The sequence below is a fragment of the Phascolarctos cinereus genome, unplaced genomic scaffold, assembly GCF_003287225.1.
Source record: "Phascolarctos cinereus isolate Bilbo 61053 unplaced genomic scaffold, phaCin_HiC Scaffold_2;HRSCAF=192, whole genome shotgun sequence".
NCBI lineage: Eukaryota > Metazoa > Chordata > Mammalia > Diprotodontia > Phascolarctidae > Phascolarctos > Phascolarctos cinereus.
Genome location: NW_027555625.1, coordinates 37,059,570 through 37,075,943, shown reverse-complemented (window position 1 = coordinate 37,075,943; position 16,374 = coordinate 37,059,570). Strand labels below are relative to the sequence as shown.

The following is a 16,374-nucleotide window of genomic DNA, read 5'->3' as shown; positions in this document are numbered from 1 at the left end:
CTATGTGATTTTCATAGGACAGTCTATTTCTTTTCCCTGTATAGAGATGGACGATGGAGGCATCCTTGAACCCCTGAGGAATTACCTCCTCTTGTCATGTAATACCAAAAAATTGAGTTAGGTTTTGTATGGGCACTGGACACCTTGCCGCGTAAATCTCAGCTGAAATAAAATAAACACCAGGCACTTTGCCACACAACAGGAGCCTAACAACATTCAAAGCCACTTCTTCAGTTGGAAACTTGGCTACAGAGACTGACTTCAACGTGAGGTAAATGGTCAGTGGCTTCATCATTGATTGATGGTGGTCTACTGAGAATACTATGGAATTGTTCAGCCTGTCTCACCAAGATCACATCCTTAACACTAATCAATGTGGCTCCATCAGCACTGAGTAGTTGAAATGCACCATAGGTCTTGGCCCATAAATAGCCTTCAGAACATCACAGAAGCACTTTGGATTGTTACTATCAGCATCAAACTGAATTTCATCTGCCTTCTGACTGAGCCAAGAATCTTGCATCTTTCTAACTTTGCTTATGCTTTACTTCTGATGAAGGTAAATGCCACCTTCTTAGAGATGGATGGCAAACCTGCTGGTAAACCGTGGAGTACTAATTTTTCTTTTAGCAGCTTCTGAATTCCACTCCACTTTTGTCAAACCAAGTGTGATGCTTGTGAACATTCTGGGCTAGATGAGTAAATGCAGTACTGTACACCAAATATCTGTAAGCTGCCCACTCTTTTTTTTGGGGGGGAGGTGAGGAAATTGGGGATTAAGTGACTTACCTACGGTCACATAGCTAGTAAGTGTCAAGTGTGTGAGGCTGGATTTGAACTCAGGTGCTCTTGACTCGAAGGCCAGAGCTCTATGCATTGTGCCACCTAGCTGCCCCCTGCCCATTCTTTTTCTGCTCCACTGTTGCTAATCCTGTGTTGGCTCAATTTTCTCTCCAAGTTAGCAATGAACTGTCCCTGCTCAGAGAAGAGATCTAATCTGCTGACAATAACTCATCTGTTAGTTGTGTTTCCTTGGTACCGGCACATTTGTGGAATGTGAATATTTAGCACGGAGAGGATAAATCTGTATTTAGTCTCGCACTCTGCACCGCACATCCCTTTCATTACTCTCACATCCTGTCTGCCTCTTCTCCTTAAAATGACATAGCTTGTTAAATGCCAATGTTTCTGTGAGTGTGAATTCATGAAGTCTTTTTGCACTGAGGTAAATGGAAGACCGTGTTGTCATGAGGTGCACACGTCTTCAGCAGTAGGTGACTGTTGCTGCTTTTGACTCCATTTCTCCCAAGGACTCTCTTCTCTGTCTGGGAGTCTGTGCCTATATTTGCACTTAAGTCACCCAGAATGATGAACTTGTCCTCTTTCAGCTATGGATGATGAGCGTCCCCAGATGTTCATTAAATTTTTCTTTGACCTCATTTGGGATCATCATAGTGGGAGAATATGTACTGATGTGGGTGGTGTAGTTCTTGATTCCAAGTCTTTATGGTCCACGCTGCCTACTCAAATTAACATGAACAGAAGGAGGTATACCAGCAAAATGAGGAACAAAGTTCATTATGATTAATCAGATTATGATTTATTCCTGAAGCACCGTCAACCACTATTCATCACTCATTAGGCGCAGGCTCATCTGATGGCCAAGAGGTCATCCCCAAGCATCTTCCACACCACATTCCCAGGGGTCAAAGTTAGTACTAAGGCTCTCCCAATACCATTGTCCACTCAGTAACCTGTGACACAGCCAGCATAACCTCTCCATCCCTCAAGGCCCGTGGGAGGATAACACTAAATCTTTGCCCCTTTAGAGGTCTCTACAGAGGGAGGGATACCTTCTTCTCCCGTGCAGCCTAAGTAAAGATTCTCTGAACTACATCTAGGGACTCAGAATCACAGTCTAGTCAGCTGGGGGAATCTTCCCACACTTCTTACATTCATGAAGAATCACTCCAGCATGAATTCTCTGATGGACATCAAGTAGGTCCTTCGTCTAAAGGCTTTCCCAAATTCAAAAGGTTTCCCTCTAGAATTAAGTCTTTGATGTTGAGCAAGTTGTGTCTTCAGCCTGAAGGTCTTCTCACATTCACTGCGTTCATAACATGTTCCTCTAGTATGAATGCTCTGATATTGAGTAAGACCTACACTCAAGTGGAAGGCCTTTCCGTGTACATTACATTCATAAGGTATGATGTGAAGTTGAGTAACATCTGACTTCTGAGAGAAGGGCTTCCTACACTACTCACATTCATAGAGAATTTCTCCAATTTGAATTCTCTGATGCACAGTAAGGTGTAACTTCTTTCCAAAAGCCTTCTCACATTCACTATATACATAGGGGTTTTTGCAGCATCAATTTTTGATGTTTAATAAGATCTGAGTTACAATGGACTTCCCAGACTCCTTACATTCATGAGGAATCTTATAAATTCTCTGATGCACATAAAGTAGTATCCTCAGTATAAAGGACTTCCTACATGCATTACACATTTATGGCTTCTCTCCTGAATGAATTTTTTGGTGTTGAGAAAGCTATATGTTCACTCTGAAACTTCCCATATTCATTACCTTCATTAGCCTTCTCTGCAGCATGAATTTGTGTCGAATAAAATCTGAGGTGTAGAGAAAAGCCTTCCCACACTCTACATTCATAAGAATGTCTCAAGAATGAATTTTCTGATGCACAGTAAGAGACGCCTTTCTCTGGAAAGCCTTCTGACATTGATCACATTCATAAGGTTTTTCTCCAGTATGAACTCTTGATGCCGAATAAGTTCTGATTTATACAGGAAAGCCTTCCCACACTCCTTACATTCAAAAAGAATGTCTCCAATATGAATTTTCTGATGCACAAAATTCTGTTTTACTCTTAAAGGCCTTTCCACATTCACTACATGCATAGGGTTTCTCTCCAGTATGAATTCTCTCATGCACTGTAAGTTTCGAGTTACGCATGAAGGTCTTCCCACATTCACTACATTTGCAAGGTTGATATCCAGTATGAATTCTCTGATGCCCAGTATGACCTGCTTTTGTCCCAAAGGCCTTTCCACATTCACTACATCGATAAGGTTTCTCTCCAGTATGAATTCTCTGATGGTCAGTATGATGTGCTTTTGTCCTGAAGGCCTTCCCACAAAGACTGCATTGATAAGGTTTCTCTCCATTATGAATTATTTGATGTCGAATAAGATTTGAGTTCTGTGGGAAAGCCTTTCCACACTCCTTACATTCAAAAAGGAAATTACCAATATGAATTCGCTGATGCACATTAAGATGTGCCTTTCTTGTGAAGGCCTTTCCACATTCCCTACATTCATAAGGTTTTTCTCGAGTATGAATTTTTTGATGTCGAATAAGCTGAGAGTTGTAAGGAAAGCCTTCCCACACTCCTTACAATCATAAAGGTTCTCTCCAGTATGAATTCTCTGATGCACAGTAAGCTCTGACTTAATCCTGAAGGCCCTCCACATTCACTACATTCATAACGTTTCTCTCTAGTATGAATTTTTTTATGTCGAGTAAGATCTGAGCTGTAGAGGAAAGCCTTCCCACATTCTTTACATTCATAAACAATGTCTCCAAAATGAATTTTCTGATGCACAGTAAGAGATGCCATTGTCTGGAAAGCCTTCTGACATTGACCACATTCATAAGGTTTCTCTCCAGTATGAACTCTTTGATGTCGAATAAGTTCTGACTTATACAGGAAAGCCTTCCCACACTCCTTACATTCAAAAAGAATGTCTCCAATATGAATTTTCTGATGCACAGTAAATTGTGTTTTACTCTTAAAGGCCTTTCCACATTCACCACATGCATGAGGTTTCTCTGCAGTATGAATTCTCTCATGCAGTTTAAGTTTTGAGTTACGCGTGAAGGTCTTCCCACATTCGTTACATTTGCAAGGTTGATCTCCAGTATGAATTCTCTCATGCTCAGTATGACCTGCTTTCGTCCTGAAGGCCTTCCCACATGCACTACATTGATAAGGTTTCTCTCCAGTATGAATTCTCTGATGCTCAGTATGACTTGCTGTTGTCCTGAAGGCCTTCCCACAAACAGTGCATTCATAAGGTTTCTCTCCAGTATGAATTATTTGATGTCGAATAAGACTTGAGTTGTATGGGAAACCCTTCCCACACTCCTTACATTCAAAAAGAAACTTACCAATATGAATTTGCTCATGCACATTAAGATGTGCCTTTCTTATGAAGGCCTTTCCACATTCCCTACATCTATAAGGTTTTTCTCCAGTATGAATTTTTTGATGTTGAATAAGCTGTGAGTTGAATGTGAAAGTCTTCCCACACTGCTTACATTCATAAAGCATCTCTGCAGTATGAACTCTCTGATGTACTTTAAGTCTTTCCTTACTCCTAAAGGTCTTTTTACATTCACCACATTCATAAGGTTTCTCTCCAGTATGAATTCTCTGATGCACTATAAGACGCTCCTTACTCCTGAAAGCCCTTCCACATTCCCTACATTCATGGGGTTTCTCTCCAGTGTGAACTCTCTGATGCAGTGTGAGCTGTGTCTTAATCCTGAAGGCCTTTCCACATTCACTACATTCATAAGGTTTCTCTCCAGTGTGAACTCTCTGATGCACTGTAAGTTGTGTCTTAATTCTAAAGGTCTTTCCACACTCACTGCATTCATACGGTTTCTCTCCAGTGTGAACTCTCTGATGCGCAGTAAGCTCTGCCTTACTGTTGGAGGCTTTCCCACACTCACTACATTCATAAGGCTGCTCTCCAGTGTGAACTCTCTGGTACACTATCAGTTGTGTCTTGATGCTGAAGGCCTTCCCACACCCACTACATTCATAAGGTTTCTCTCCAGTGTGAACTCTCTGGTGCACTATAAGTTGTTTCTTAATCCTGAAGGCCTTTCCACATTCACTACATTCAAAAGGTTTCGTTTTCTCTCTAGTATGAAATTTTTGATTTTGAGTAAGAAATGAGTTATAGGGGAAAGCCTTCCCACACTCCTTACAGTCATAAAGCTTCTCCCCAGTATGAATTCTCTGATGCACAGTAAGCTCAGACTTACTCCTGAAGCCTTTCCCACATTTACTACATTCGTAAGGTTTTTCTCCAGTATGAATTGTCTGACACACAGCAAGATGCTCCTTGCTCCAGAAGGCATTCCCATATCCATTACATTGAAGAGGTTTATTTCCAGTAAATTCTCTGCTCTCTGAAAGGAAGAATACAGAGCTGATTAACCCTGTTCTTTTTCACCCTTTCCCAAGGCTCTTAGTTGCTCAAAGGTTTTGGAGCTATTCTCTTGCCTTCCCACTTGAGAAGGCCAGTCTCACTAGCCTTCCCTAGAGATTGGTTTATCTTATGTGAAAGCATGATGACTCAACGTAACATGTAAATGAATTGACATAAGATGAAATTACCAAGGGGGATGAATGAACCCTTACTCTACTTTCATTGGCTGACATTTGAATGGAAAAGAATGTTCAGAAAATAAACCCAACAGATGATTTTGATGTTTCCTTACCCTCTGAGGTGAAAATACGAAGGGAAAAGACTGAACAGAAAGAAAATACAGAACTAAGTTTAGAGTGGGGAAGAGAAAGAGATATAAGAAGTCAACAGAATAAAGAAGAAATATGAGGGTGAAAACATGACAACTGTTGCTATAAATTTCCTCTAAAAATCTAACATATCTACTTTGTAAAAAATTGATTGAAATTTGTGAGATGTAGACCTATGGTGTTTTTGACAAGAGAAATTACTAATAATTACCTGAAACATTACTCAAACTCTGATAATCAAAGAAGCATAAATGAAAACAATTTTTGAGGTAGCAATAAACAGCCTTCAGATTAGCAAGATACTCGAAAATGATAAAGTTTGGGAATTATGTTAAAATACCTACTTATTAAGCTGCTGCTGCTACCATTTTCCTTAAAAGATAGGAATTTCGGCTAGAGCTACAAAACTGTTCATAGCCTTTCACCCAATGGCCCCAGTAGTAGGTCTGCAGCCTCAATATGTTACTGAAAGCAAACACAGCACTCTCAGCAAATTTTCACAACAGCTTTCTGTAAAAGAGCAAAATAAAAGAGGGCAGCTAGGTGACACAATGGAGAGAACACTGGCCCAGAAGTCACCAGGACCAGAGTTCCAATCTGACCTCAGAACAACAATTGCTATGTAATAGCTGTGTGATCCTGGGAACATCCCTTAACCCCACTGCCTAAAAAAAAAAAAATCCTTAAGAAAAATAGCAAAATAATAAAAATCTGTAGGTCCAATGATGGTGTTATGGCTACATAATTCCTGTGACATGAACATATTAAAGTGCCTTTATAAACACAATTTCAAAGCATAAAGAAAAAAACAGGATGACACATAACATGACAGGCTGAAGAAAGGGGAATTAGGTTAGGATTATTTTTAAAAGTAGCAGCAAAGCAATATAATCATAGACACAAACAAGAAAATATCAGAAAAGAACTCACAAGGAAAAAGAGCACACGACTTAAGACTTTCAATACTGTGCTTACTTTACAAGAATGAATTCATGCAAATGAGGCAGATGAACTAAGGTGATCTTCAATGAACAGAAGAGATATAACTGCCCTGTACTGAGGCAACAACTTTCTTTGGGAGTGGAGGTACATTACAGTAAGGAGATACATTGAAAAACTAACTTCTTGAGGTAAAAAAAATGAAGTTAAAACTCTCAACTCCTCTCAACAGGGCAGAGAAGCTTTGACAGACCACTCTGTTCAATGTTTTTCAAGAGCTTTGACCTAAAATGAACAACAGATTACAAGTTTGCAATGACTCATCTGCTTGGTTTTATGTAGTCACCTGGACAGCTGCTTCTTGGAATATCTGCCTCTGGCAGGGAAGACACTTCCTTTCTTTCCAACTGGTCACTGTCATTTGGTCTGGAAGCTGCAAATCCTGTTCATTGAAAATGAAAAAGTGCTAGGCAGTCATCTCATATCGACTTCCATCATTAAAGAGATAGATGAAATACTCCCTCCAACTTTACTAGAAAGGTGGGGGAATAAGGCTGCTAGACATAGCTTATACACCCAAAAGCACTATGTTAGTTGATTTTGTCTGACTTTTTTTCTTCTTCTTCAATCATGGGGAGCTCAGTGGGTTGGTTGGAGGAAGAAGTAGGGTTTTTTGTTTCTTTTTATTGTTTTTTTTTTCAGGTTGCAAAGGAAGGAGAAATTAAATTTTTTTTCAAAAAGTATCCACAAAACTTAATAGAAGAATTCAAAACAAGTTCAGACTCTCTTTGGAAAAAAAGTACGCATGCTAGGAAGACCTCAAGGATAGTACAAAAGACCACTGGAAGGATACTCTGTATTATGGTAAAATGGATTACTGAGTAGGACTCGAGAAAAAAACAGTTCATTTGACTTACTGACTGCTTAGGCAGTGGGAATACTGCATGATGAACCCTACACTGGGATTAAAAAGAATATCTTGGATTTGAGGTAACAGAGAGGGGAAGATACATTCTCAAGGATAACAAAAAATCAAGAAATCAATTTCCAGGCATACTAAGCTTGGACCTTTTTCCTGAAAACAGGTAGCACAAGTAATCTGTCTCTTGGCTACAAATGGATTAGGAAGAGTTTCCTTTTGCATGCCAAAGAACAACTGTTAAAATCTTGCTCTCATAGTATATATCAAGACTCCAAAGGGGTAGCTGTTCTTACCCAAAGACACCAAGTTCCTATAGTTCTCCAGCATCACATCCCTGTACAATTTTTTCTGAGATGGGTTCAATTGTACCCACTCTTCCTGGGTGAATTCCACAGCCACATCTTTGAATGTCACTGATTCCTGAAATACCAAAAACATTTGTGCTTACCCAGCTATAGCACTTAACTGTTATGAAGTTCAAATATAAACTACTTGCTATTAAGGTGAGGGAATTGAGGGTTTTAGGACAGCAAGTGGTACAGGGAATTGAGGCAACTGAGTCAACCACACTGACTCCATTTTGTGACTCAATTCTGCAGGTAGCTCAGTTCTTTTTCTGTTCAATCACAGGTCTAGTCCAACTTCTATATTTTGTGAAAAATTTATTCAGTTGTGGGAATTGGCAGATAACCTAATTGCATTGTTTGAACTTAGCCTTGCGTGGCTCAGAAATGAGACCTACTCTAGCTGCTGTTTAGTCCTTAAGGACCTAGGTCATGCTGATCAGAAACCCAGTGAAATGCAAAAAGACTGATATAAGGAGTTTTCTCATAATTTTACATGTGAAGCAACTCATATGTCTTATCTGAAAACTGCCCCTACTGAACAATTAATTATTGCTGCCATGTTCCTTTCATTGTATACTACTTGGGGGAGTGGGACACCTCATTCTGAATTGAGGGAACTGAACCTGTTGCCTTTCCCCCTCCCAACATGAAAAGTCCCCAGTAGTTTCTGCAATTAGAAATCAGATTACCTAACACTTTATTATTTGCTTTTAATTAACTGCTCTTCTTTGATTGCTTTTAATTCATAAAAGTATACCCTCCCCTATTTAGGATCCAGCCCTAAGTTGAGGAAGGGGCCTGGTCCCACTTTTCTATGCAATTGCAATACATTGCTTAATATACTGATATGCCCAAAAGACTGAACCTTTGTTTCTTCAGCCATTTCATCTTTCTCTTGCCATGAGGAATTTTTTCATTTATTTATTTGCATCCCAGTACAGTGTCTAGTATATAGCAGGCACTTAAGAATTCCTCTCCGAAAAAGAATAGAAGTGTGTATAGAATGATTTTATACACATACACACACACACACACACACACACACACGCACGCACATGCACACATACAGACATTTGTATCTAATGGTAGCCATCTCTAGAGTTGGGGGGGGAGAAAAATTTATACGGAATTTCGTTATATATTTAAAAGGAATAACAAGTTGTAGAGAACAGATATACAATCATCTTTTTTTATTATATACGTATTGGAAATGCTTGTTTTATTCCATATATTAAAAATTAAACAAACATTAAAAAAGAAAGAATTCTCCTACTCTGTAAATTCCTTAAGGGAAGGAGCTATTATCGCCATCCTTGGTATCCTCAGCACTTAGCACAGTGCCTGGCACTAGGTAGGTATTTAATAAATGCTTATTGTTGTAAATGGTTCCAACATCAATTTTAAACTAATCCTTCCTTTTTTTTTTTTTACAGTGAACACCTGTAGCTCCTACTTCTACCCTCTGAGCTGAAGGACAAATATGGCTAATTTCTTTTCTACTCGCTGAAATAAACAATGAAAATGAAATAGCTGAAGATAGCTATCCTGTCCAATCTAAACAACCCAGTTTCTTTGACGAATCAACCTGGTCTCTTCACAAGTAAGATAGCTACCTTCCTCTTTTCATCCAATCGCTGTGCTTCTTAAAATGTGCTGCTCTGAAATGAACACCACTGTGTTCCATGCTCCTGGAACCACAAGGCCAAAGGCATAGGGGACTACAATCTCCTGCCTGTAACAGCATGTAAACACTTTTTCACTACTGAAAAGGGCGTTAAAGGACCATTACTTTCTAATTCATGTATTTAGACAGGGAAGAAACTTAAGAATCTAATTTTCTCATTTTACAAATTAGGGAAGTGAGACCCTCAGAGGGAAAGTTGACTTCCTTAAGGTCACAAGGGGAGCAAGTGCTGGATCTACACTTTGAGCGCACGTCCTCCTGGCTTCAAATCCAGGGCTATTCTGAATGTACAATGTTGCCATTCCCTTTCAGTATAACCAGACCAAGGCCACCACTGAGTTTTTGGACATAAACATTCATAAGATCACTCTTTGGGACAGCAAAGAACTGGAAACAAACTGAATTCTCAACACTAAAGAACAGCTAGAAAAATATGGCATATGAACAACAGTCATTTATACAGACAAAAGAGAAATATAAGCAATTCTGAGAAGCATTTGAAGACATGCATTAACTGACAGGGCAAAATAAACAGACCCAACAAAATATAATACACAAATACTTCAAAAATATAAATAATCCAAAAAAGATAATGAACTATGAAAAAAAATACTCCATGTGAACATTTGGGGTAGATTATCTAAATTTAATCATCTCATATTTCTTCTGAGCTACTTTCATTTTGCTTTGCTCATAGAGTATAGCACCCTCTCAGATGAGGGCACGCCACGATGGGCATTCTGTACCAGTATCTCCCAAGTCACATAACCCATTCCAAAGTTCTTAAAAGAGACCTTGAGAGTCCTTTCTGTTAGAGCAAAGTAGTAGGAACAAAGGGATACCCATCAACCAGAAAATACCTGATCATTTCATGAAGTGGAATATTATTGTGCCCTAAGAAATCTTGAAAACGATACTTTGAAAGAAAATAGGAAGACTTGCATAAAGCAATGAAGGGAGAAAACAGCAGAACTAAGAAAACAATTTACAAATGACAATACCATTCAATAATCAGCCATAATTCCAGAGAACTGATAATGAAACTTGCTACCTAAATTCTGACAGTAAAGTGGGGACAAACTTGTTTATTTATTTTATATGACTATACTTACTGGCTATAAATGCACTGTTTTTCTTTTTTTACTGGAGTTGCAAGGAGAGGTAGGATTAAAAGGAAGAGAGCTAGAGAGTCTTGTCAGAAAAAAAGAAAAAGCACAGAAGAGAACAGAAGGAAGTTGAAAAAGAAAAAGAGGACAGTTTTAAAAGTCACATGCTGAATTATTACGCGAAAACAACCCAAAAAGTCTATATGCAAGCCTCAAAGAAACACGCAGGTTAGACAAAGCCCAACAAGAAGTGATGGAGTTGTGAACTGATCCAACCATTCTGGAGAGCAATTTGGAACTATGACCAAAAGGCCTAAAACTACACATTTTTTAATCCAGCAATACCATAACTAGGTCTGCATCCCAAAGAGATTATAAGAAGGCAAAGGGACCCACATGTACAAAAATATTTATAGCAGCTCTTTTTCTCGTGGCAAAGAATTGGAAATTGAAAGGATGCCAATTAAATAGGGATGGCTGAACAAGTTCTAGTTCTTGAATGTAACAGAATACAATTGTGCCATAAGAAATAATGAGCAGGCAAATTTCAGAATAACAGAGGAAGACTTACATAAACTGATGCTGAATGCAGTGAGCAGAACCAGGGGATTATTATGTACAGTAACAGCAAAACTATGTAATGATCAACTTTGACAGACTTGGCTCTTCTCAGCAACACAATGACGTAAGACAATTCCAAAAGACTCATGAGGGAAATGCTATCTATCCAAACAAAAATTATGGCAGACTGAATTCAGAGCAAGCATACTATTTCCACTTTTTTTTGCGTTTTTTTTTGTTTTCTTGTAGCTTTTTCCTGCCTGTTCTGATTCTTCTTTACAACAATTATGTTTAATATGAGTGTATATGTGTAACCTATAGCTGACTGCTTGTCATCTAGGAGAAACGGAAGGAAAGGCTGGGAGGGAAAAAAAAATTTGTAACTCAAAATCAAAAGTGAATGTTGAAAACTATCCTTGTCATTTGCAATAAAAAACTATTAAGTGGAAAAATAAAATATAATTTTGAAAAGAGTTTATAACTCTTTCTCCAATTGGCTAACTTCCTTTTCATTTTTTCAATTGCTTTTATTGTTTCTCCTAATTTTTCCTTAATCTCTCTCATTTAATTTTTGAGTTCCATTTTAAGTTTAATCAAGAGTTCTTTTTCGGCTTGTGACCATTTAACATTACTTTCTGGGACAGGAGTGGCTTTTTTAATCTCACTATTTTCCTCTGAATATGAACCCAGATACCGTTTATCACCAAAGTATCTATCTACAATTGGGTTCTTTTTCCTCTGCTTGCTTATTATGATTTTCAGCATTTTATTATAATCAAATTTTAATCCCCAAGATCTGGGTAATGTTGCCCTAGGCCTCAAGTCATGCTTACTGTTATTTTCTGAATTCCGTGGAAGGGCTCGACCTCAGGGACTCCTCTCCTCCCTTAAACCACAGTTCAGGCCTCTAGCCATTCTGCCCCCAAAATGTTCTTCGTCCCTGTGGTACTGCACTCACCAGGTTTGTGCTCACTTCTCACCAACAGCTACAACCCCAGATGACTTCTGGTCAGCTCTGGTAGATCTAGCTTTGCGAAACAGAGGGAGGGGGCTGGAGGGTTTTTCAGTCTTCCTACATTCAGCCTTCTGCTGGTCCTTAGGCGAAAGTTTGAGGTGCAACTTTGTGACGAAAAATTTCTCCAGGCCTAGCTTGCTTCCTCACAGAGCTGATCCAGGGCCTCTAATCTGTTGATTCAATGAAGTCAGCCTGGAAGTGACTACACTTCACTTACCCCAACACTCAGCCCTTGGAGGTCCTCTCTTTTCTAAGGTCATCTGAAGTTTTCTTAGAACTGCTTTACCCCTTTATTTCTGCTGCTCTCCATTCATTTAATGGCAATTCTCCATGTGTTTGTGGAAGAAATATAGAGAGCATTTTTTTTCTGTGAATTTTCATGTCCTTTTCCATTGGGCCTACCCTGTTTTTTATGGAATTATTTTCTTCAATGTTTTTTTGTGTCTCATTTACCAAGCTGTTGACTCATTTTTCATGACTTTCTTGCTTCACTTTCATTTCTCTCTACTTGATTTTCAAGCTTTTTTAACCTCTTTCATTACCTCACACCAATTAATACCTTTCTTGTAGGCTTCGGATGTAAGAGCTTTGACTTTGTTTTCTTCTGAGTATGTGTTTGGATCTTCCTTGACACCACAGTAATTTTCTATGGTCAGAATGGGGCTCTACTCACTCAGCCTGGGCTCCACTCCCACCAAGGTGCAACAGACCCTTCCTGCTGACCTTCTAAGTTGTTTTTGGCATCTCTAGGCTGAGAGGTCTGGAAACCACCACTGCTGCCAGTAATTCAGTCACCCCAAGGCCTGCTTCCAGTTTGCTGGGCCCTGATTGCACTGGTACAACCTGTGTAGGACTGCACTACTGTCTCACCTTGGTGCAACAAACCTTTCCTGACAACGTTCTAAGTTGTTTTGGGCTGGAAAATTGTTTCACTCTGACTTTTTGTGGGTTCCACTGATCTAGAATTTGTTTAGAATAATTATTAAAGGTATTTGGGGGGGGCTCAGGGGAGTTCCTGCCTTTTTTAAACTGCCATCCTGCTCCAGCTTACATTAAATTATATTAAAAAGGTTTTGTAAAAATGAAACAAATGTTGCCAAGGTCAGAGGTAAAGCAAAAATTACAAAAAATACTCTCTATATGGTCTCAGACAAAGGTCAAGAACTTTATCAAATCTGTAATACAAATCATTCCTTAATTGATAATTGGCCAAAGAATATGAACAGGTAGTTTCTTTATAAGGAAATCAAAACAATTTATAGTCATGTGAAAAAATACTCTAAATCATAATCGATTAGAAAAATGAAAATTCAAACACCTCGAGATATCATTTTATACCTATCAGTGTGGCTGAAATGACAGACAGGGAAAGCAACAAATATTGGGAGGGGATGTGGAAAAATTGGGACACTAAGTCATTCTTGGTGGAACTGTCAACTGATCCAACTATTCTGGGCAGCAACTTGGAATTTTGCCCAAAAAGGTATTAAACTATCCATACTCACTGATCCAGCAATACCAATATTAGATCCATTTCCAAAGATGATCAGGGAAAAAAGAAAAGAACCCATATGTTCTCAAATGTTTATAGCAGCTCTCTTTCTGGTGGCAAAGACCTGGAAATTGCAGGGATGCCCAACAAGTGGTGAATGGCTGAAAAAACTGTGGTGTACGATTGTGATGGATTTTTGGTGTAATATAAAAAAATATGAGCTCAATGATCTTAGAAGGACTTACAGAGAACCAAGGGAAAATTGTATATAATAATAGCAATTTTGTTTTAAGAACGAATTTGAAGGAATAAGTTATTTTGATAACTGTAAATACCTAAATTAAATATGAAGGAAATATGAAGATATTATCTGCATCCAAAGAAATAACTGAAAATTAATGTATAGAATAATTTTACATACATATATATACATACAAGCATACATACCACACACACGCTCCTACTTGTGTCTAATGGTAGCCATAGTGGGGAGGACGGAGAAAAAACATTCACATGGTAACTTTGTAATACATTTAAAAAGAATAACAAGCTAAACATAACAGATTTGCAATTTCATATGTAATTCGTTTTTATTCTTTGTTGTGAAAGTGCTTGTTTTATCCCATGAATTATAAATAACGCCAATAAATGTGAAAAGTGAGAAGAAACAGGAAGACTGAGCACAGCAACAGCAGTAATGATCAGCTGTGAAAGACTCAGCCACTCTGATGAATACAATGACCCAGGAAAAGTTTAAAGGACACATTATAAAAAACGCAGAGAACTGATGAACTTTGAGTGAGGACTGAAGCACATTCTTTCTCACTTTCATTTTTCTTTCTGTTTTTGAACCAGGGATAATATACAACTGTTCTGCATTACCTTACAGCCATAATGGCTATCCTATTTTTCCCTTCTCAAAGGGTGGGGGAAGGACTGGAAAGTGGGAAAGGATTTAGAAGTCAAAATTAGAAAAAAAAACACAAAGTAATTGTAAGGTCTTTTTTCTTTTTTTCAGTGTGCAGAGCATGCAGTGGTATCTGTGGTTATATGATTCTCTGATGGCCACAATTCCTAGTGTTACAGCACAGGACAAAGAAACCTATCCCACAGTCTCTGGTCTGAGATGCTATTTGAGGAAAGCAGCAAGTGGCACTCACCTTCCCGGACCTGGCTGTCAGGGCAGGAGCCATTCCCTCTTCCTCCAGGCTGTCCTCCTGGCGCAGAACAGAGGCCACAGAAGGGAGAGCTGGGGAGGAAAGGAGAAGCAGGAGAGTGAGGGGTCACGCCGGGGTCTGCCCTGCTCAGACCAGACATTTCCACTCCTCCACTGATGGGAGATAACGGAGGGGGCAGGGAGCTAGGGGTGTGACTGAAGGGGCATTAGAACCCGTCCCCAAGCTCCGCCTCCGCCTGGTCGGCCTCCAACCCCCCGAACCCCCCCAAGCACTGGCCGCCCCCAGACCCCTGGGAGCGCCTCGGGGCCTTCCTTCCATCTCGGCCGGACGCTCCTCCCATTCTCCCTGAGCTCCCCAGCCAGCCCCCGGTCCTCCGACCCCGCCGCACCCCCGCACCGGCTCCGCCTGGGCCCGGCAACGCTCTAGACCCCCCCCCACCCGAACACACTTCAGCCCAGGACAGAGAAGGGGAAGCGGGAACCAGCGAGGGTGGAACAAGCAGAGAGAAAAGCAAGCGGAAGTGGCCTACTAAATAGGAAGTCCAGTTCTCCCTTCCCTGGCGTTGGGAAAATGCCCCGGAGGTGAGCATGGTCTTCTGGGAATCGTAGTCTGAAGGGTGAGGCGCCTTCTGCGCATGCCTGGAGCTCGGCCCTTTCCCCCGTTGTGGAATGTGTACTGCCTCTCTGCCTGCCCCGCCCCTCCCGGCCCTTACTGCCAGCAGGCCCGCCCCCCCCCCGACTCCCTCCCCTTATCTCCTGCGTGGTCGTCACAGCCCCAGAGCCCAGGTGGAGTAGCGAGGCATGGGCTCACAGACCTCGAGGGCTCCTCCGTGGGTAGTCAAGGCCACACTCTCTCCCACTCTGGCACCGTCACAACAGGCCTCGACTCCAATGGAAGGCTTGCTGTGCACTAGCATCCTGTCGCAGAAAGTGACGGAAACACTCAGGGAAGACAGGGCTCTGAGGAGGGAGACCATGGGCTGGGGCAGGATGGCCGGAGCGCTCGCTCAGCCCCCTGGGGCATCCAGGAGGAGCAGGACACGAGTGGGCCCGGGGCAGCAGGAGAGGGCAAGGAGGCGGCGGGCAGGACAAGGCGGTGCTCTCTTTGTGTCTGTTTCCTCTGCCAAGGAGACTGACCGGAAGGAAACCAGGAGACGTGGAGAGCGTTTGGCTGGGCCTGGGGAATGCCAGTGGTCTGCTAGATGGGCTCAGTAAGACTCAGAGCTAACATTTACTTGGTGCTTACTGTGTTCCAAGCCCGGCTAAGTACCTTATAATGACTCTTATTTGGTCTTCACAAAATCCCTGGGAAGCAGGTGCTATTAGACACCATTTTATAGATGTGGCAACTAGGGTGAAGTGACTTGCCCACGGTCCCCCAGCTAGCAAGTGCCTGAACTTGGATTTCGGCTCAGGTCTGGGAGAGGTAACAGCAACAATTGGACAAATTTGATTCCAGAACGTGGCTACTTCTCTGGTGCTTTTCTGAGCTCACAGAATACCTGGTCAAAGCAAAGTCATAATTATATGATTTTGCCAGGGGTGAGCTCACCCAGATGGTG

At 40.7% G+C, this 16,374-nt stretch overlaps 2 protein-coding genes across 2 annotated transcripts in view; one reads left to right on the top strand and one right to left on the bottom strand.

The window, feature by feature from the left end:
- The window catches only part of LOC110204107 (uncharacterized), a 68,045-nt gene that overhangs the window by 32,566 nt on the left and 19,105 nt on the right, over nt 1-16,374 (top strand). The window lies entirely within an intron of this gene.
- LOC110203891 (uncharacterized) lies at nt 3,103-15,071 on the bottom strand. Its single transcript, XM_020980290.2, is given in 5 exon segments — nt 3,103-3,484; nt 3,487-5,220; nt 6,855-6,950; nt 7,724-7,850; nt 14,796-15,071. Coding segments are annotated over 5 exon segments (2,283 nt in total). The 5' UTR covers nt 14,829-15,071; the 3' UTR covers nt 3,103-3,191.